This window comes from Malaclemys terrapin, chromosome 11, assembly GCF_027887155.1.
Source record: "Malaclemys terrapin pileata isolate rMalTer1 chromosome 11, rMalTer1.hap1, whole genome shotgun sequence".
NCBI lineage: Eukaryota > Metazoa > Chordata > Testudines > Emydidae > Malaclemys > Malaclemys terrapin.
The window spans coordinates 2,830,557-2,850,589 of NC_071515.1; the positions used below are offsets into that span (position 1 = coordinate 2,830,557).

Here is a 20,033-nt window from a genome sequence, read left to right on the forward strand (position 1 = left end):
CTTCAGGGCATGCTGGGAACTGCAGCTCCTGGGAACCCTCCAGTTCCCTCCCCATTCCCCCGGCTTTGTCCTGTATTTGTGAGATGGGCTCTGAGGGTCCAGTGGCCCCTAGTGGCATCTCTACAGCCCATTTCTGTGGGGGAAAAAGGAAATTCTGCTCACCCAACATTGATTTCTGCAAAATTCTGCACTGCGCAGTGGCGCAGAATTCCCCTGGGAGTAATCAGGATATGCTATGGTCTGCTGCACATGACTCATACAACATTTCACCTCCAAGAATTACGTGAAATTTAACCCAAAACAGCCCAAACTGATCACCTTGACAAAGCAGGGCTGTCTGCTGAGCATACGGGCAAAATCGATGTGTCTATGGAAATGTGGTCTGCTCCTCAGCTCCCGCAGCTTATACATAAGTGGCTGGGCATTCAGGGGCACTATGGAATGAGGTAGCCCATCCCCAGGAGGTGCTGGGTGAGCAGAATCATGGAACGACATAGTCAGTCCCTTCAGTTCTCTCCAAGTACAATCATCTCCTCGGCTGGTGGAGTGTTCGCAGGGAAGTCCCCGCCCCTTTTGGCTCTGTCCAGCCAGGATTAACATGCTGTAGTGGCTGGGGAGGGGTCAGTGACATTATCTTCCTTATTTGTCTCGTCTCCGCACAAAGTTCCTCTGGAACAGAGGCTTCTTAGAAACAACCCTACCCCCCTAGTGCTGGTGGGACTCACTCAGGAGTTATAGGGCATGGGACTTCAGTTGCGTGATGGTGATTTGCATCAGCATGGGGGATCTGGCCCGTTGACTCCACTTGAGATGCCCCAATTGACACCAGGTGGAACCTGAGCTCATTTCCCAGATGCACTGACCACACACACACACCACACAATAGTTTTAGGGTGGGGTAGTTTATTTATTGATTTATTTTGTAGAGCACAAGCGGAGTCCAGGGCTGGATGTTATTCAGGCGACCCCAGTCGCACGTGTGCTCTAAGCTGCAATTTCCTGGTTTCACATGCACACCCTTGGGTGCGCTCCAGCTCAGACCGCCCCGTCAGGGGCCTGGCTGGGTGCTGCCACCCAGCCCGCACGCTGGTCCTCCCCATGAGGACTCTAATGGAGGTGGTAAATGCACAGGCACTCAGGAGAGCTGGGTGATGGTAGCAGAAGGAAACGAGACAAGGAGAGTCACAGAACAGTCTGGATGCAGGAGGAGGCCAGTGAAATGCAAGGCAGATGTAGCGCTGAATGGGTCATATGGGAGCATAAGGAATGGTTCAGAACTTGGGCTAACAGACCAACCTATCATTGCTAGGGAGGGGGACAGGTAACCCCCTGGTAAGAACAGGTAACAAGGCAATGGAAGTGCACTTTGCTGGTCATATCAAGACATACCAGGATGTACCAGAGGCCATCTACCCCTGAAGCCCCTCAGCGAGGGCAGGAGGAGAGGTGAGCGGGAAGAGAAGGTGCTCACCAGTGGAACACGTCAAAGCCTGGGGATGCCACTAGGATAATGAAGGTTCCAATTATTTTTCTTCTATTCTTTTTAACTATGAATAAACCTGAGGTCCAAGCTCAGTGCACAGGCCCACTTAGAAGGCATTGAGGTTGATCCCAGGGCAAAGAGCCATCAGCAACAGCAGTGGGGATGTACTGCCCCCAGCACGATGCAAGCTCCACCTAGGAATGCTTGGGAAGGTGGGGGGATAGGGGCTGTGGGGCGGGTGGCTGGACACATTCTTGTATGCCAGAGATGACTCTTCCCCCTGCTGAATTGGAAAGTTTTGCTGCCCCGCTGTTTAGCACCCATAGGATCACAGCACACACACTAAGAGAGCGTTTTGTTTGCTTAGGGCATGACAAATGACATGGTATGGCTCTGAATACTTCTTTGATCTTGATTATAATTAGCACCATTAACATGAGCGACATTGTTGTTCATCATGAAAATAAAAAAAATCAGCTTCAAACTTTGGTTAAAAAAGAGACAGTCCAGAGGGCAGTTTGTACCAACCGCTCAGGGCCTGCTTACAACCATAGAGTGGCAAGAGAACAAAACAAACCAAGGAATATCATGGGTGTGTGTATTGGCGACGGAGAACGTGCGCATTCTCCTGAACTAACATATCCACCTAATGAACCTGTCGAAGAAGCCAGGTTGGGAGAGGCTGACATAGTCCTTCTCCCGGAAGATGGCAGCTCGGTCCCCTAGGCCAATCTTCAGCAGGACATCCATGTCCACATCACTCCCGAGGGCCACCACTGTGGGCATGACGTCATACTTCTTCATGGAGTTAATGGACTCATTGAGATTTGTGCTGCCCGTGATGCCGTCGGTAATGAAGACGAAGGAGAGCTCGGCGTTCCGCCGGGCAGCTCTCTGCTGGTCCTGCGGGTTCATGACGATGTTGTTGACGGCATGGAGGATGGCGGAGTTGATGTTAGAGGAGGAGTCCAGGTACTTGATCTTGGACAGGGCCTCTGAGATGTAGGTCAGGTTGTATGTCAGGGGGAAGACCACCACGTGCTCGCTTTCTCTGCCATACTGCAGGAGGGCGATCCGCGCATTCATGTTGTCATTGTCACCCCTGGCCAGCGTGAGGCGGTGGGACACTTCCTCCACAAAGCTGTGGGCCCTGCGGAAGTTCACCTCTCCAGTTCGTTCCGAGCCATCCAGCAGGAAGACGATGTCAACAGGGCGCTGTGTGCACTGTGCCACCGCCAGCTCTGTGGGCAGAGGGAAAACAGTCACCTCGAGCCTGGGGAAAAGGAGCCAGAGGAGGGCTCCACCATTTCCTCACAGTGCCTGGGTTGGACAAGAGTGGTGTGTTTGTGGGGGCAACCCACCGCTGCTTCCCTGGAACCCCAACCCTCTCCTCTGGGACTCCAAGCCCCTCTGGCTGCTCCCCACCAGGCCAGAGTTGCAGTCTGAGCAGGGCATGAGGCAGCTGAGGAAGGGCTGTGACCATCCAGCCGCAGCGAGGAGGGCAATGGTGCAGCGGGAGGCCACTCACTCTGCAGCCACCCCAGCCTCTCCGGTGGCAGCCCCTGGCGTGGGGTACAGGCCAGCACAAAGGCTAGCAGACAAAGGCTAGGGAGCTGTCTCCTTGCCACAGCCCAGTGGAAGGAGAAGCCCCATTCAGTGTCAGAACAGACGAAGAGGAGGCTGACTCTCTGCCCTGGCCCGGCCCGCTGCTCCCCGGCAGCTGTCTTGTATACCCAGTGGTCTGGTCATTCACTGGGGCACTGGGCTACCTGCGGGCACAGGCCGTTCTGCTGGGTGTGTCTCATAGAGCCCCAGCACGCTCAGGCCGGGCTGCTGGAAGGGGGAGAGGATAACAAAGCCAGGGGTGGGGCTAGGGGCAGCGTCAGAAAGGGGCTCACCAGTCACTCACCTCAGCCCTGTGCTGTAGCCCGCGGCAGAGAGGTCAGCCTGAGCCTCCTGCCACCCCATTCAATGGCCGGGCGCCCTCAGAGCCGGTTGGAACATGGGCCTGCTCCCTGCCTGGCATGGAGGGGCACGCCCGCGGGCTCCAGGCCCATTCACGTCGCACCCACCCACTCCCTGCCCCGGCCTGTGGGTGCGGCTGCTCTTTGAGTCAGGGGGATTATGCACCTGCCTCCGAGGGGATGAGCTGCCCCCGAGCTCCCTGCTTGGCATGGCCTGATTTCGGGTGAGGGAGGGAAGGGCCCCCCAGGCAGGAGGCTCCCCCAAGGTGGGGCAGGGGAAGCAGATCTAGACAAGCCCCCCTCAGCGTTAGTGGTCCCTGGCATCATGCTGCCGCCCATCATTTGTCTTCCCAGCTGCCAGCCAGGCTGTGGGTGCAGCCCAGAGGTCGGGTTGACGTTCCTCCTCCCCCGCGAAGGATGGGGGCTGCTACCATCAACTACCCCATTGGGATGTGACAGGAGGGCTGCCAATAAGCTCTGCAAATCTGCCACCCCACACTGGGAAAGGAGCATCCCTGAGGCCTGCAATAGCCAGCCCAAGGCCAGCAGCATGTGCCCTTCACAGCCTGCTGCAACTGCAGTATGGGTCCTTCCCCTGCAGCGTCCAGAGAGAGGAGGCTACGGCTGCACCAGGTCAGTGCAGGTCGAAAGGAGACACTGGGTAAAGCAGATCAACTGAACAAGAACCACCAGTGCTTTGCTGCGGATAACCCAGCCTGTCCCCCACACACACTGACACGCCCCTGCTTCCCACACCTAACACCTGATTTTACATATGGGGAATTCCGAGCTCTGACAGAACCACCCACTGCCCTGTTCGCAATTCTGTCCATGTCTTTTTATCGTTTCCCTTCAATGAAGAGCCCAGCAGCCAAGGAATCCCTTTGCCATTTCATGGTGGGCAATCTCACCGCAACCTCCTACCCTTCCCCTGCTTGCAACCCCCTCCCCCCGAGATCATCTGTCCCCTCAATCCCCCCACCTGTCCGCTGGGCCGTGAGACATGGATTCTGCGTCAGAGTCTGCCTGGGGGCTGCTAGGGCCTTGCCAAGAACAGGTTCTCCAGGCGCCATCCCCACTCACTGGCTCAGAACTGCGCAGAGATACTGAGACTGCCCTCTGAGATACTGTTCTCGTGTTCTGGAGACTTAGATTTCTTCTGATTTGTTTTAGTCCTTTTCTGGGCGAGCTCCGCCAGGGAAACCAAACAACTAGCTGCAGCCTGAGGGGGAGGAGGGATAAACTCACCTGGCTAAAACAAACTAAACTGTATTGACTTAGGAGCCGGTTCAGGAAAACACGTCAGGCCTCAGGCAGCCCCGCAGAAGCCAGACGGGATTCCTCCTGTGCCAACAGTGATGCATCGTTGGCTCAGGCCAAAGCAGCAACAATGCTCTGAGTTTAGCACTTCTCAGCCGCACCCCAGCAAGCTAAAGCCACAGGCTCTCTTTGGTGTCGCACACCAAAATGGTGGTGGTGTGTGTGAGGGGTTGTTCACTTCACCCCACCGTACCTACGTTGATTACATCTAGAGACGAACAAATGGAGCCAGACACTGGTAGGACCTCGCCCTGCTCCCAACCCTTTGCCCAAAGCTCAAGCCAAGCCAAGCCATTCAAAAGCCTGGCCAAGCATTGTCAGTCCTTTTCTCAATATTTGCCAGCGCTGGGATTCTCTGAGCTCCCTCCCACCGGGCAGGCTGGCAGCAAAAGGGCCCAGCTGCAGAGCAAGAGGGGCATCTGCCCCACCAGCAGCAGAAAATGGCAGATGCCAGCCGACATGCCTATTGCCATGCAATGCTCAGCCTGGTTTCACAGGCCCCAGAGCTCTGGCTCATTCTGGTGAAGCTCTCGTACCTAGCCAGAATTTGGGGTGCAGAATCACAAAACATTTCTGAGGTTTGCAGACTCCCAGTTCCAGCTCCTGCTTCCCACTCCTGGCCGGGCCTAGCGCTCTGGCAAATGTACCCGCTTCAGGCCCTTGAAAGCAGATGGCATTATAGCCCAAACATCATGGTACGATGGGAGGCTCAGTCCAGTTCTGTGTATTTTCATCTGCATATTAGCTAATGAAATGCACAAGATAGCTGAAGTCATCGCATTGAAGCTACCTCAATATCAGGGGGCTAGCAGAATTCACCCACCGGAACCTAATATTTGTACCCCGTACTCTTTGGTCTGCTCTTCTGTAGCTATGGGGGAGAGGTTTGAAAGCACAGATAGCAGCATGGTGCCCAACTCTCTTTCAAAGTCAATGGGAGTTAGGTGCCTTTGAAACTCTCCCTATGTGGTCCCTGGGAGCAGGTTATAATGACCATGGCTCACATCATGGGACTATAACGTCTCTGAATCGCGTACACAGCTGGTTAGGAACTTCCCACGCACAGAACTACAGCCTGATTACACCTATTGCCGTACATACGTACGGTACATTATTATACGTCAGAACGGCGCAGTCACTGGGTAACAGCTTTTAGCTCCTTCTTCCGACACGTGCTGTATTTTCCTGCCTAGGACTATGCATGTGGCTTGTAGGACAGTGAGAAGAGCAAGTCCAGTATGCATACGACATGCAGGCAGAATGACAATCAGACGGAGACACATGGCACGTGTTGAGACCAGGGCGTTTTCCAACAAAGGCCAAGGGAGACACAAAGGGGGCCCACCCCGAACCGCTCGCACTGCTGTCTTTTCTTTAATAGCACAGGTTACAGCGCAAGTTGAGTGATTAAACATTGTGATTATAGCAAAGGGGGTAGCGTGCTGGGGCTTCTTGCTTGGGAGCCTGGCCTCTCTCGGGGCTGGCATAACCCACGGAAAGCCCGGTTAGTTAACACAAAAAGAGAACACAGGAGAAAATTCGAGGACAATCGGAACAAAAGCTACGTAGGAAAAGAGACACATGTTAGCACACATCCCTACACCCATCGCTGAGAAAGGGCTCGCTCTGGCCCTCTGGTACACATCAGCAAGCAACCTCCCTGATTCTGCCACGGAGCCCAGGCGGGACTGAGGGCTGGGAGGGCCCATAAGGGCTATTTGACAAGCTAGCCTGTCATTGTGGGCTTGGCGTGTTTAGAAGGACAGAATAAGAGTGTCTCTTCAGGACAGGACAGCTCCTCTGCAAGCACCCAACGTTCCCTTAAAAAGTGCTGCAGAGATAGTGGGAAGATGGGCTTTCTGGGAAGATGCACTGTGCTGCTCTGCCAGCCACGCTGAAGAGAACCGCCCCTGCCATCAAATCACTGGCTGGGAGCAACCGAGACTCTCGGGGCTCCTCCTAAGCTCAATGCGTCCATCATGGTACCCAGCCCCTCAGGGGAATTCTCAAGAGCACTGTTTACAGGGAACATTGCTTTTCCCAAGAGCGCCTGCTCCAGCTGCGGCCATTCCTTTACAGTGTCCCTAGTGCAAAGCTCAGCAGAGCCCCAGCACGGTTTCTGGATCCCCCACAATTTCACTGGACACTATTTTAAAAGTGTCAATGAACAGGTCAATCCACTCCTGCCGCTCATGTCCAGTGGCAAACTTGGCGTTCTCGGCGGTATAGGCCAAAGTGGCCACCAGCTGTCTGTACATGTCGGGGTCCTGGATTTCCCGCGTAGAGTTTAGGAACTGGGCGATTGACTCTTTGGTGGAGGGGAAATATATCTTGACATCCTCTTCCATGAAGCGGAAAATAAGTGGGTTTGGATTCCCAGGGTTCCTGCCATCTGCAAGTGAGCGTCAAAAGAATATTTTCAGGGCTCGCTAGCACTGCTGTGTCCCCCATCACTGCTCAGTTCTCTTACGTAACCTGCACGGTAGGAACGACAGCCAGCACGGGAGGGAGAAGCAAAGACCAAAGCCTGGAAGCGCGGCTGCAGCCCTATCTCACAAAGGGAAGGGAGAGCTGTTTGTTGTCTCCCACGGGGTTTGGATTGGGCCCTTAGACAGGACTTGGAAGAGGATTTGCAGTAAATGTATGAAGCTTCTATACAGCTATTGATGCATGTCCCTTCCTTCCTCCTGCACCTCCTGCGATGGGGAGAGCTGCTGAAGAAGGAAACTGTCCGACCTCCCTCTGAGCAAGGGGTCAGCTGGCAGCAGACCGGGTTTGCCACGTTGTTTCTGGGCAGCTGTCAGAGCGTTTCCAAGGGCCCATCCATGCAGAACTCAACAGAGTGCATCGGGGTGCAGCCAGGGGCAGCTAACGAGGCTTCCATGAGAAACCACCCTGTCATAACTATAAAGGGAAGGGTAACAGCTGTCCTGTGTACAGTACTATAAAATCCCTCCTGGCCAGAGACTCCAAAATCCTTTTCCCTGTAAAGGGTTAAGAAGCTCAGGTAACCTGGCTGACACCTGACCCAAAGGACCAATAAGGGGACAAGATACTTTCAAATCTTGGGGGGGGGGGGGGGGAAGGCTTTTGTTTGTGTTCTTTGTTTGGGAGTGTGTTCGTTCTCGGGGACTGAGAGGGACCAGACATCAATCCAGGTTCTCCACATCTTTCTAAACAAGTCTCTCCTATTTCAAACTCGTAAGTAAATAGCCAGGCAAGGCGTGTTAGTTTTCCTTTGTTTTCTCAACTTGTAAATGTACCTTTTACTAGAGTGTTTATCTTTGTTTGCTGTACTTTGAACCTGAGGCTAGAGGGAGGTCCTCTGAGCTCTTTAAGTTTGATTACCCTGTAAGGTTAATTTCCATACTGATTTTACAGAGATGCTTTTTACCTTTTTCTTTAATTAAAAACCTTCTTTTTAAGAACCTGATTGATTTTTCCTTGTTTTAGATCCAAAGGGGTTTTGGATCTTGATTCACCAGGAGTTGGTGGGAGGAAGGAGGGGGGATGGTTAATTTCTCCCTGTTGTAGATCCCGGGGGGGGTTGGAACTGATTCACCAGGAGTTGGTGGGAGGAAGGAGGGGAATGGTTAATTTCTCCTTGTTTTAAGATCCAAGGGGTTTTGGATTTGTTTTCACCAGGGATTTGGTGAGGGTTTTTCAAGGCTTCCCAGGGAGGGAATCCATTGATGGTGGCAGCCGAACCAGAGCTAAGCTGGTAGTTAAGCTTAGAAGTTTTTCACGCAGGCCCCTACATTTGTACCCTAAAGTTCAAAGTGGGGATCTCAGTCCTGACACACCCCATGAACACAAGCTACATTCCTGCACTGCACCGAGCCTGCTTCCTGAAACTCCAAGCAGCGCTCGTCTGAAGTGGCTGGTTGCCTGGGTTAGAAGGGGCCCCCCAGACCCACAGAGTTTAACATGGTTTCCACCCCAGCCTTTACCTCAGCTCAGGTGGGCTCTGTGCTCAGCCCCGCATGCTGAGCATGGGCCCCAAAGCAATAAATACATTGTTCTCCAGCGAGCGCAGCCCTGTGCATGGGAAGGGCCTGGGGCTCTGGTGCTCCTGCTAGGCCCCAGCTGCCCTGGGGAGCTGGCAGCGCTGAGGGGCAGAAACCTTTTCGGGCCTCCTATGGCTGTGGGGAGTACGTGCGGTACAGCTGGTTCCGTAGCTGCCTTCTCTGGGCGATGTACCCCAGGGCAGTATGCAGCTAGGCTCCCTACAGGGCTGGCTCTGCAATGCCGAGGGGCTGTGCGCAGGCCGGCCTACCACTTTGGAGACCTGAATGTAGAGACATGTTTGTGGAAGATTATAATTTAGAGCCACTCCCTCATAGGGGACAGTATGATGAATAGAGGAATTTAGAGAGGTGCCCTGGAAGTGGGGGTGGAGAACCCAATTGTAGCTGTGCCCAGACCTGTCTAGTTTGTTTTATTGAAAGTTTTATTCCTCTCTCGTTCCCTGGCGGGTTGTTTAACGAACCCCAGGATCACTACACGGTGTGAGAAGTGACGAATGAGGAGACTGCCCTCATGGTGAGGTTAACTCCTGTGTCTGAAACTGAAAGCAGAGGCAAGGGGAGCAGGTGGAGTAGCAAACAGAGAAGCACCAAGGCTTGTGTATGTATTTTATGAGCACAACAATAGCTTGACTAGCTTAAGACGGGGATAAGAAGCCAAAAATGGATATGTTCCAACCTCCATCCAGTCTGTCATTGTCCAGCAAAGTTGCAGAGAACTGGAAAAAATTCAGACTGCGATTTGAATTGGTATATAGGGGCAGTTGAGAAAAGTGATAAAGTGAAATCATCCATCTTTTTGCATGTTGTTGGGGAGGAAGCACTGGATAGTTCTGATATAAATTTATTCTGCTTAACGGCCAGGGGACAAATTTGTCACGTACACAAGGGAAACATGTAGTGTCAGCTATAGGTTGTCTTAACTCAGGAAGTTCCTTCGAGAGGAAATGTAGCCAAACTCCAAACCTATAGTCAATGGAACTCCCTGTGCCTGTATCCTATAGATAACTAACTACTTAGTTTGCAAAATAACAAGGGTGGGGGGCAAGTAAATGAACAATAAGGGGTCATAAGAGGGGCAGATACATGTAGCTTGCTAATTAAGTATGGTAATGATGGCAAATTTTGGCCAATCATAGAGTGATAGATTATCATAAGCAACTGCATATAATGCTTTGATGTAAGTGTTTTCTTTGTACTTGCTGATTTATGAGCTTGAACCCAATTGCAATTTAAATAAACGGATCGCCCCTCCCGGAGCTCCTTGCTTGGCTAGCTGTGTCCGTCTCTCCTTATTCCTCAGCTGGAACGGACAGAAATTTCTATGACAGTTATAACAACTTTAAGTTTGGAGACGGTGAAAGTATGACGTTAAGTAAAATACTGACTACATTTGAGGAACGTTGCATGCCAAAAAGGAATGAGACCTCTGAGAGAGACACATTTATTACATGCATGCAAAAAAAAAAAAAAAAAAAAAGACGATACCAATAGCAATATGTCAGAGAATTAAGGAAACTTTGTTATCTCTGACCAGAGACTCTATCAGCTCACCACATTGTCTTTAATTCCACCAATGATTCTAAGAGAGAAACTGCTCTGTGAAGGAGACTTAACTTTAGAAAAAGCTCTCCAGATATACAGGGCAGCAGAAACTGTGAAAGCACAAGCCAGAGAGCTGAATTCACCAGAAGGGGTTCTCCATGTACTAAGTACAAAGGCAGATAGCCAGAACAGGTCAAATCAAAGAGTGAACCACTTCTATCTGAAGGCTGGGTACAGACAGTCATGTGGAAGTTGTGGATCACAGCAAGGCCCCAGACAGTGTGTTGCCTTTGGGAAACTGTCATAAATATGGGGGAAATAATAATTTTGAAAAATGCTGCAGATCCCAACTGCCTTTGATGATGAGGCATTCATTCGGGAATATTGTGATGTGTTTCAAGGGTTGGATTGCTTGCAGGGTGAACACAGAATCCAGACAAACAAGCAGGTCCCTCCAGTTCTCCATCCATGCAGAAAGGTGCCATTTGCACTCTGTGATAAACTTAAGGCTGAGCTTGCAAGCATGGAAGCAATAAAAGTAATACGAAAAAATTGAGGAGGCAACGGAATGGGTGAGCTCCCTAGTCATTGTGGAGAAAATGGCCTGCTATGCATATGCTTAGATCCCAGAGACCTCAACAAGGCTATACAAAGAGAACGTGTCAAACTACCAACCAGAGAAGAGATTATGGCGCAATATTTCAGTATATTGGATGCATCCTCAGGATATTGGCAGCTAAAATTAACTAAGAAAGCTGAAAACTACGTGCATTAAATACCCCAGTTGGAAGATACAGATTCTTACGCTTACCCTTCGGCTTAGCTTCAGCACCAGAAATGTACCACAAGACCATGCAGATGATCTATGGAAACATTAATGTCGTTGATACCTCAATGGATGACATCCTCATCTGGGACTCAACTAGGGAGGAACATGATTATAGACTTCAGGATGTCCTAGATGCAACTAGAGCTGCAAACCTCAGACTAAATAGGGAGAAATGTGTTTTAGAGGCTACAGAACTGACTTTTGTTGGGGACATTATTTCCAACGAAGGTGTAAAAACTGATCAGAGGAAGATTTCAGCCATTGAAATGATGCCACATCCCCACACAAAGAAAGATGTCCAATGGTTCCTGGGAATGGTTAATTATCTTGGAAAATTCATACCAAATCTATCTCCCAAAGCAGCAGTTTTGAGAAAACTCCTAGAGAATAAAAATCAGGGTGCAGAATAGGAGGAATCATGGGAAGGTTTAAAAACAAAACAAACAAACAAACGATACAAGAGCCAGTGTTGAAGTTCTATGCACCAGGATGGCCTATTAAAATTTGAGCAAACGCTTCATAGTCTGGGTTAGGTGCAGTGATTTTATAGAAGCGTGAGGAATATTGTTGGCAAACAGTAGCATATCCAGCCAAATCACTGACTGAGGTAGAAACCAGATACACACAGATCCAGAAGGAGCTTTTAGGAATATTATTTGCCTGTGAGAGATTCAATCAGTATATTTATGGCCAGACAGCGGAAGTTGAAATGGACCACAAGCCCTGGATAGTGTTATTTAGCAAACTGTTAAATGACTGTACCTTAATGATTCAAAACATGATGATAAAGCTGCAAAAGTATGATTTGGTTGTGACCTACACTCCCAGTAAATTCATGTTCACTGCAGATGCACTTTCCATGCGTCTGACGAAGTGGGTATTCACCCATGAAAGCTTATGCTCCAATACATCTGTTAGTCTTTAAGGTGCCACAGGACTCTTTGTTGCTTTTTCCAGAGCAGTGGCTCCCACGAAACCAGAGAAGCCTTTAGAGATAGAAATGCAAGCCTAGGTAGATTTGATTGTAAAGTCAATTCCCATAGCTATCAGGAAACTGCAACAAACAAGAGGGGAAATGGAGAAAGATGAATAATTGGGGATCCTTAAATAAGTGATCATTGAAGTGTGGCCTGAAGAAATAAACAGTTGCTGTCCAAGTATAAGAGACTGTTGGAAGTGCAGACATGAACTTGCTGTGATAGATGGGGTGGTTTTCAAGGGTAGTAAGGCTGTAATTCCAATGAGCTTCTGAAAAGAAATGCCACAGAAGATCCACGAGGGTCATTTAGGAATTGAGAAGTGCAAACTATGAGCACGAGGGGTGCTGTACTGGCTGCGGATCAACCAGGACATTACTAATCTAGTAGGAAACTGCTTTTCATGCTTGAACAAGCCAAGCCAACAGGCAGAGCCGCTGAGACCTCACCCAGTTCCACAAATGCCTCATGAGAAGGTTCGTGCTGACTTATTTACCTGGCAATCAAAGGATTATTTAATAGTCACAGATTATTCTCTATAGCCAGAAATGTGCACACTGCACAGTACTAATAGTAAATCAGTGACAGCCGGCATGAAGGGAATCTTCTCCAGACACGGAATTCCAGATGAAGTCTTTAGTGATAATGAGCTGCAGATTTTAGGCAATTTGCCCTAGATTGGGATTTTCATCACAAAACATCAAGTCCGAATTACCCCCAATCAAATGGACTTGTGGAAAAGTCTCTACAGACAGTAAAGAACCTTATGAAAAAGATTTTTGCCAGTGGGGGTGATTGGGGTAAAGTGTTATTGGTTTACCGAAGTGCACCTCTGGAGAATGACTTTTCTCCAGCTGAGCTGTTAATGGGAAGAAGGCTCAGATCTAATGTACCAATCACTGATAACTTGCTAAAATCTCATAGCAATGAAACCACATGGAAATGAAAGAAAAGCAGTGGAAGCAGAAATATAATGTTGACAAAAGGGCCAGTGCCTGAGGAATCACACCTCTGATACTTGGAGCCAAAGGGTTCCATTAAAGAACAACTGTGTCCAAGGTCTTATGTAGTCCAGATAGCCAGGGGGGCCCATTTTGGCATAACTGAAGGGATCTACGAGTAATCCCAGAAAGTTCCAACACACTGACAGCTGAGGTGGACTCTGGCATTTCCCACCTGACTGATCCTTTATCATCAACAGAGAAAGGAGAAACTGTCAAGGAACAAGAGAACAACTCAGACTCTAATGAAAGAAAAGACTGATTTTGAGAAGATTGGAGAGGGAGTCCTGAAAGACTCAGAGACATGCTAACCTGCCTGGAGAAGGGGTAGATGAGAAAAGTGAGTGGGGAAGACTCACTCCAGAGTGATGTGCTGGTAACCTCTCCGCTCTAGGGAGAGGACTCATTGGGTTTATGGAAACGTACTAGATGGGTTGAGAATTTAATGCATGTGTTATTAGATAGTTGTTAGCTGTTAATTTTTGTTTTTCGTTAAGAGGGACGATATAGAGACATGTTTGTGGAAGATTATAATTTGGAGACGCTCCCTCATGAGGGACAGTATGATAAATACAGGAATTTAGAGAGGTGCCTGGAAGTGGTGGTGGAGAACCCAGTGTAGCTGTGCACAGTACATCACCTCAGACACTCTTTAGTTTGGTTTATTACAAGTTTTATTCCTTTCTCATTCCCTGGCTGGATGTTTAACGAACCCCAAGATTGTTACATTGAGGCCAATTCCCACCCTGCCACAGACCTGCCTATGTGACCCTGGGCAAGACACGCAGCCTCTCAGTGCCAGCCCCACCTGCCCAGGTCTGCCAGCCCTGCCGTGCCCTGGGGCGGGGGGAAAGCCATTAGAGAGTGTGGGTGCGTTGGGGCCTGCTGCTGACATGTGCTCTGTAAGACCCAGGGGTTGGTATTAGTGAGGCCCCGGGCCAGGCCTGTCTGCGTTTGGCTCCAGGCCCTGGCTGGCCACTGACTCGTCCGAGGGGCGGGTGGCACATACACATCTCAGAGGGGAGCAGAGCCCACCACATCATTGCAGCCATGTGCTACCAAGCCCTCAGCTCGCCTACGCTGCCCCTCACTGGGCTCCTCTAGCACAGCCTGGCTCCTCCCAGCTTTGACCACGGCCCGGCTTCCACGGCCAAACCCGGCCGGACATTGCCAGGTGTCACACGCAGCCTGGCAGTGAGCCAGAGCCAGCCCCCTAAATCCCACTCACTCCCCAGCCCAGTGGGAATTCCACCCACCCAGAGCAAAGCGACACCCACCCGTCACCGCCAGGCCTACGCCTTCTCTGCCACCATTCCCGGGGGAGTTGTTCTACAACCGCCGTGTTCCGTGGGTGCAGGCTGAGCCCTGCCCGGGCTAAGGCCTGGGTGGGGGAATTCTGCTTTTCGAGTCCCCTGACTCCCCACAGGCCCCCGGGGGGGTTTCTGATCCAGCCCTATGCAGTGCAGGAAAAGGGAAGTGGTACTAAGCAGTGCCGTACCTGGCATGGGCAATGAGAATGGCCGAGAGCTGCTGTGTGACGAAGGCCACGTTCGCCCGGGTCTGGGGTCTCCTGATGGACGCTTGGCAGAAACTGAGCAGAACCCGAACATGCTGCTGTTTCAAGCGCCGGTGATGCTGCCCTGGCACGGTTCCTCTTTACAAATCAATCCTGCGCCCGTGGCACTGCTCCCACCCCCACTGCCAGTCTGACCTCGCAACTAAGCACAAGCAGGGCTCTGAAGCCTGGCGCAGCCGAAGACAAAGCAGTGGCTGGAAGAGCAGGCTGCTGCATCCTTTGAGATCTGTCCAGATCCAAATTCAAAGCAGACGTGGGGCTGGAGTGCATCGTCCAGAGCCCCTAATTCAGTGGGAAGGTGCCGCATTCGGGGCTAGCCGTTCAGCTCCGCAACGCAGGGTTAAACCTGAGTCAGTGAAAGGAGTCAGTGGGGTTTGCACAGTCCCGACTGGATATTGGTGCACAACACACTGATTGGCACGACTGTCAGGTGCTGCTCAAGACAGGCGAGGCTGTAGCAGCCGGAGCGGTCAGCGCTGACGCGCAGCAGCAGATCGGCAGGAGGGGAGGGTGCCCGGCTAGCCCCTTCCCTGGCCTGGGACAGCAGGTTGTCACTTTCATTACAAGGTGCAAAATTTCATTGTCTTCCCTGCTCAAGGCTTTGCCAGCTGCCATCTCTCCCTCCTGCTGGCAGTCCTTGCCCAGTCTTCCCCAGAGAGGGAGGCTGGGCAGACTGGAAGAGAAGCTTGCAAAGTATTTCCCCAGGGCAGTAGGGAAGGAGAGCTCCCTACATATGGCTTTCCAGGACAACCCTCGCCATAGGGCACAGCATGGAGCTCCCTGCAATCCCTCCTCAGTCTTGCCTCCAAATTCACAAGTCAGGGCCCCCAACGTCATGAGACTGGCTGAAAAATCATGAGATTTTAAAGAGAGAATAAACTGGGATTCCTTTTCTTTTCTTCTGCTTCCTCAGCCTGCAGGGGTCCTGTTTTCCAGCCTTGCTCTACAGATTCATTTTTAAACAAGTCACTTTCCAGTCCATGTAAGTTGAGATCCCACAGTCACCTGACTTGTGGAGCTGGGGCTTTCGGAAAACAACATGGTGAGACTCACAACTAAATCGCAAGTATTGGCAACACTGCGTGACCCGCTGTAACCTGCACACCTCGCCTATCGCCAAACACTGGGTCTATGATTAGATCGATAGATAGGGAGTGTGAGGTAATATCTGTTATTGGACCAACTTCTGTTGGGGAAAGAGAAGCTTTCAAGCTGCCCAGAGCTCATTGGCAGGTCTGCAGACAGAGACATGTTGCACTTTCTGTGCTAGCAATAGTAGCTGAGGCTGGAGTTTTAACACTTAACAAGCAGAACATGGTCCAAGTACTGGGATCCACACCAAGCAGCATCTGCCTCTCTCACCCCACAGGGTTGACCCGCCCTATCACATAGCCCCTTTGCACTCTACTCCCCAACTCAGTGTTACTAGTTAATTTCAGTACAGCCAGTGTGAGCCAAGTCTCCACGGGAAGCCTTCCAGTTCCACTGTACTGCCCGCCCAACCCCAGGGAATGCCCGGTGCCACGTGAGCAGTTCATTCCTGGATTTGGATTCCAAGCCCTGCCAGGTCCCGTGGGGGGTTAGGATCCGGGGTTTAGGTTCAGTGCCATCTCCACTGGGATGAGGAGAAGAGAGAGAGGGCTGAGCATGGCTGTACTGCACACACGTACCTGCCTGTGGAGAGCCCTCAGCCAGACAGGCAAAGTGCGGGGGGAGATGGAAATTGGGGCCTCTCTTGAGATAAAGTGACAGCCCCTTTCTCTGCCCCCGCCAGGGTATTCCATGGATAGAGAGGCTGCCGTTCCCCACCCACCCACTACTGTGCGGTGCGCAAGCTACGGAGCCGTTTGGCGTTATTTTTACCTGTTTGGCAGGGCAGTTCTGGGCAGACGATCTGTGGATCTGAAACGAGAACAAAGGAGCAGCTAGTGAGATGGTGCCGCCCCCATCTCAGCAGCAGGCCAGGCCTCTTGCTCCCATGGTGGGCGAGGACACACATGAGGGTGGGTGCTGCCCATGGGGGTCTGCTCTCCGGTTGGGGAAGAGCTGGCTGTGCTGATCTGCATTAGGGAGATGCGCTCTCCAGTGTAACTGACCCAGCTACATGCATTGTCACCCGGTGCTACCGCACTGTGTGCTGCATACAATCGACCAACTCGCACCCCAGCCCCAGCCTCGCGCGGTGACTGAGCCAGCGTGGTAGGTGCAGACCTGGGCAGAGGACGTGCTCCATCTCGTCAATGAATTCCTCAGCCACCAGCTCCGAGAAGAGCTTCATTTTCCGGATGTGCTCCTGTTTATCACATGCAATGGACTTCAGGGTCTCGTCCTGTTCTGATTTATAGAACATGTCTCCGATGCCGATGGCGTTAATGGTCACCCCGCTGTTGCACAAGGCCCGGAGGTTGATGTCGTTGTCCCGTGGATCGTGGCGCCCGTCTGTCACCACCACTGCAAACACACTGGCTTTATCTCGCTTACTCTCCTTGATGAGATTTTCGTAGGCAAACTTCAGGGCGGAGGGTGTCCAGGTGCCCCCGGCGATCCACTCCAGACGCTTCACCGCCTCCTTGAAGTTGGACAGTGAGTTGATGCGCTCGTCGTTGAGCTGGATGGCCTCGAACGTCCCCTCGTGGCTGTACTGCACCACCCCGACCCGGACACCTGCAGAGAGACAGATGGTCACATCCCGCCATCCTCACTCCCCTGGCGCCCTCCCCCAGCTCACTGGGGTGTGTTCCCTACACAGGGCACATGCTGGCACCACACTATACATGCCAAACTGTCTGGGGAGGGCACCATCGCTCAGGACTGCTGCATGGCAGCATCACATGTGACATCATGACACTGCCACACTGCATCATGCATGCCAATGATTTGCACCAGTGACATGCACTGAAAGACAGAATGGTTTCACATGGTCAAAGTGCTGACATGGTGTTAAAAAACAACAAACAATTCCAATTCTCTCAGGCTCTGAACAATAGAAAACAACCCGGATTTTTGTATAGAACAATCCAGGGCTGCCCAGAGGATTCAGAGGGCCTGGGGTCTTCGGCGGCGGGGGTCTCCTGCTGCCGAATTGCTGCCGAAGACCCAGCGCTTCAGCAGCAGGTCCCGGGGCGGAAGGACCCCCCGCCGCCGAATTGCCGCCGAAGACCTGGAGCGGAAGAAGCTCTGGAGGGGGCCGGTCCCCACGAGAGTTTTCCGGGGCCCCTGGAGCGAGTGAAGGACCCCACTCCCAGGGCCCTGAAAAACTCTCATGGGGCCCCTGTGGGGCCCGGGGCAAATTGCCCCACTTGCCTGCCCCCCCCCCCCCCCCCCCCCCGGGCGGCCCTGGAACAATCCTAATACAATAATAATCTAAAACACCAATCCCTTATTGCTGTTCTAAAACACAAATCCCTATTATGAAGCTAAAGAGCACCCCAAATCATATTGCCTTACAGTTTAAAATGCTCCGAAGTAGCTGCGCTCTATGACAGCTGCCCCATCTCTCACAGGTTTTGATAGCAAGTGGTAACACTTCTTTAAATCTTACATTTAAACATTCCCTTTACAACCAACAAACACACATTCATCTTTATTAACCTATGCACACACACACACACTCCCATTGTCCTACACAACATGCTAGTATTGTCGGACAGATTTATTCCACTTGCTGACTGTGTCTCCGGAGTTCTCTCGCTCTCTGCCTCCCTCTGCTGCTAATGTCAATGGACCACCCAGCAAGCTTCTTTCTTCTCTCTTGTTCTCTCCTGTCAGTGCCCAGCCTCCTGACGCCTTTGGCTGCCCACTGCCACACTGACTTTTCTACTGTCCTGTCAGAACTGGCTAGGCCCCTTTGCTAATCTCTCTCCTGCGCATGTCCACACTCCGAGCATGCCGGAACGCATGCCAACAGTCCTAGCAATCCCACCAATTTCCATTACCTCAGAGTTAGGAGCTGCTGACCTTTCCCCTAATTTGGTTTCCCCACCAATTTTACTGTGACCTTTAACCTGCATTTAATGGTGGCGTGACTCTTGCTTATTTAACATGGGCGCCAGGGACACAGAATGGAGTTTCTCTGGTATCATGGGAGCCTGTGGATGAGGGAAGGGAGTCCTGTGAGAAACATGTGACTGCCCCCAGCAATCAGGAGGGCTGGGAGACAGTCAGCAATGGCAGACGGCCATGTTATGAACATAGCAGGAGCCTCTTCCCGGGCTCTCCTCTGGTTTGGAGCCCAGTCTGCACAAGGACATATAGGCTGCTTGCCATATCCAGGGCTGGCTCCAGGTTTTTTGCAGCCCCAAGCAAAAAAAAAAAAAAGGGGGGGGGGGGGCTGGAGTGCCGCCGAAGCAAAAAAAAAAGCTGGAGTGCCGCCCCTTTTAAAATGCCGCCCCAAGCACATGCTTGGAACACTGGTGCGGCCCTGCTTAGGTCGGGTGGTTAAGAGGTGGGAAAGTTGTGGGGGTCCAAGGGCCCCATCTGTCTCTCCCTCATAGCCCCCCACCATTGATCACACGCACTCCTCACCTGTCTCTGACTTGGGGTCCTTGGCAATGGAGCCCAGCTGGCTGACCACGTTGACGACAAAGTTCTTCTCCAGAGAGAAGTTGGTGTAGCCGATGCTTTCGGAGCTGTCTAAGACAAACACGATGTCCAGGGCACCACAGCGCTTCTCACAGTCTGGGGATGGGAGAGAGGAGTGGATCAGAGGGGGACAAGGCCAACAGGGACTGCTCAGAGAGCAGGGAGGGTCTCCACCACATGGGAGGCCATCCACGGGAAGATCCCACATCAGATCCCTGCCATCCTACCTGAAGGAAAGTGAAGCTATCCACACGCAGCTGGGCCTCTCTGGGAGGAAACTAAGCTGATGCTCTGAGGCAGGTGGCTGGATGCTTATTAGCCTTATCTGAGTTTGCAGAGCTGAGTGAATTCTCCAGCCCTTTACACACCCAGCTCAGCAGGGACTCAGTCCCTGTCCCTGGCAGGGAAGGCTGTGACCCACCATTCCCTGATGTCTTTCTCTGGCAGAGGAGAGCACTAGAGACCGGCCGGGCTGTCTCACACCGCGATGGCTCAGCGTGCAGAGCAGCGAGCAGAGGCCGGCGCGGACGGTCAGGCCCAGCAGGGGTGTCGTTATTTCCCTGAGTCTGAGCAGTGGATTCTGTATTCTGCTGGCAATTCCATCACCCCAATGGGCAGGGCATGCTCAGCACGAACGGTGCCAACGGGCAGCAGCTGTGTGTGCGGACGATACTGTCTGTGAGCAAACCCACTATAGTCCTGCTCTGCCCCAACTCTGAGGCCGCCAGTGGC

The 20,033-nt window shown here is 51.9% G+C and overlaps 1 protein-coding gene across 2 annotated transcripts in view; it reads right to left on the reverse strand.

Moving 5' to 3' along the window:
• Nucleotides 1-883: 883 nt before the first annotated feature.
• The window catches only part of COL6A2 (collagen type VI alpha 2 chain), a 52,681-nt gene continuing 33,531 nt past the window's right edge, over nucleotides 884-20,033 (reverse strand). Inside the window, exons 25-28 of one of the 2 annotated variants that reach the window (XM_054044291.1) lie at nucleotides 19,245-19,397; nucleotides 16,932-17,384; nucleotides 16,584-16,622; nucleotides 884-2,724 (exon numbers count right to left, since the gene is read on the reverse strand). In XM_054044291.1, coding sequence (XP_053900266.1) covers nucleotides 2,117-2,724; nucleotides 16,584-16,622; nucleotides 16,932-17,384; nucleotides 19,245-19,397 — 1,253 coding nt within the window. In that variant the 3' untranslated portion in view covers nucleotides 884-2,116. Of the gene's footprint in view, nucleotides 2,725-6,122; nucleotides 7,160-16,583; nucleotides 16,623-16,931; nucleotides 17,385-19,244; nucleotides 19,398-20,033 lie in introns of those variants that run through there. The other variant, XM_054044292.1, reaches the window with a different exon arrangement.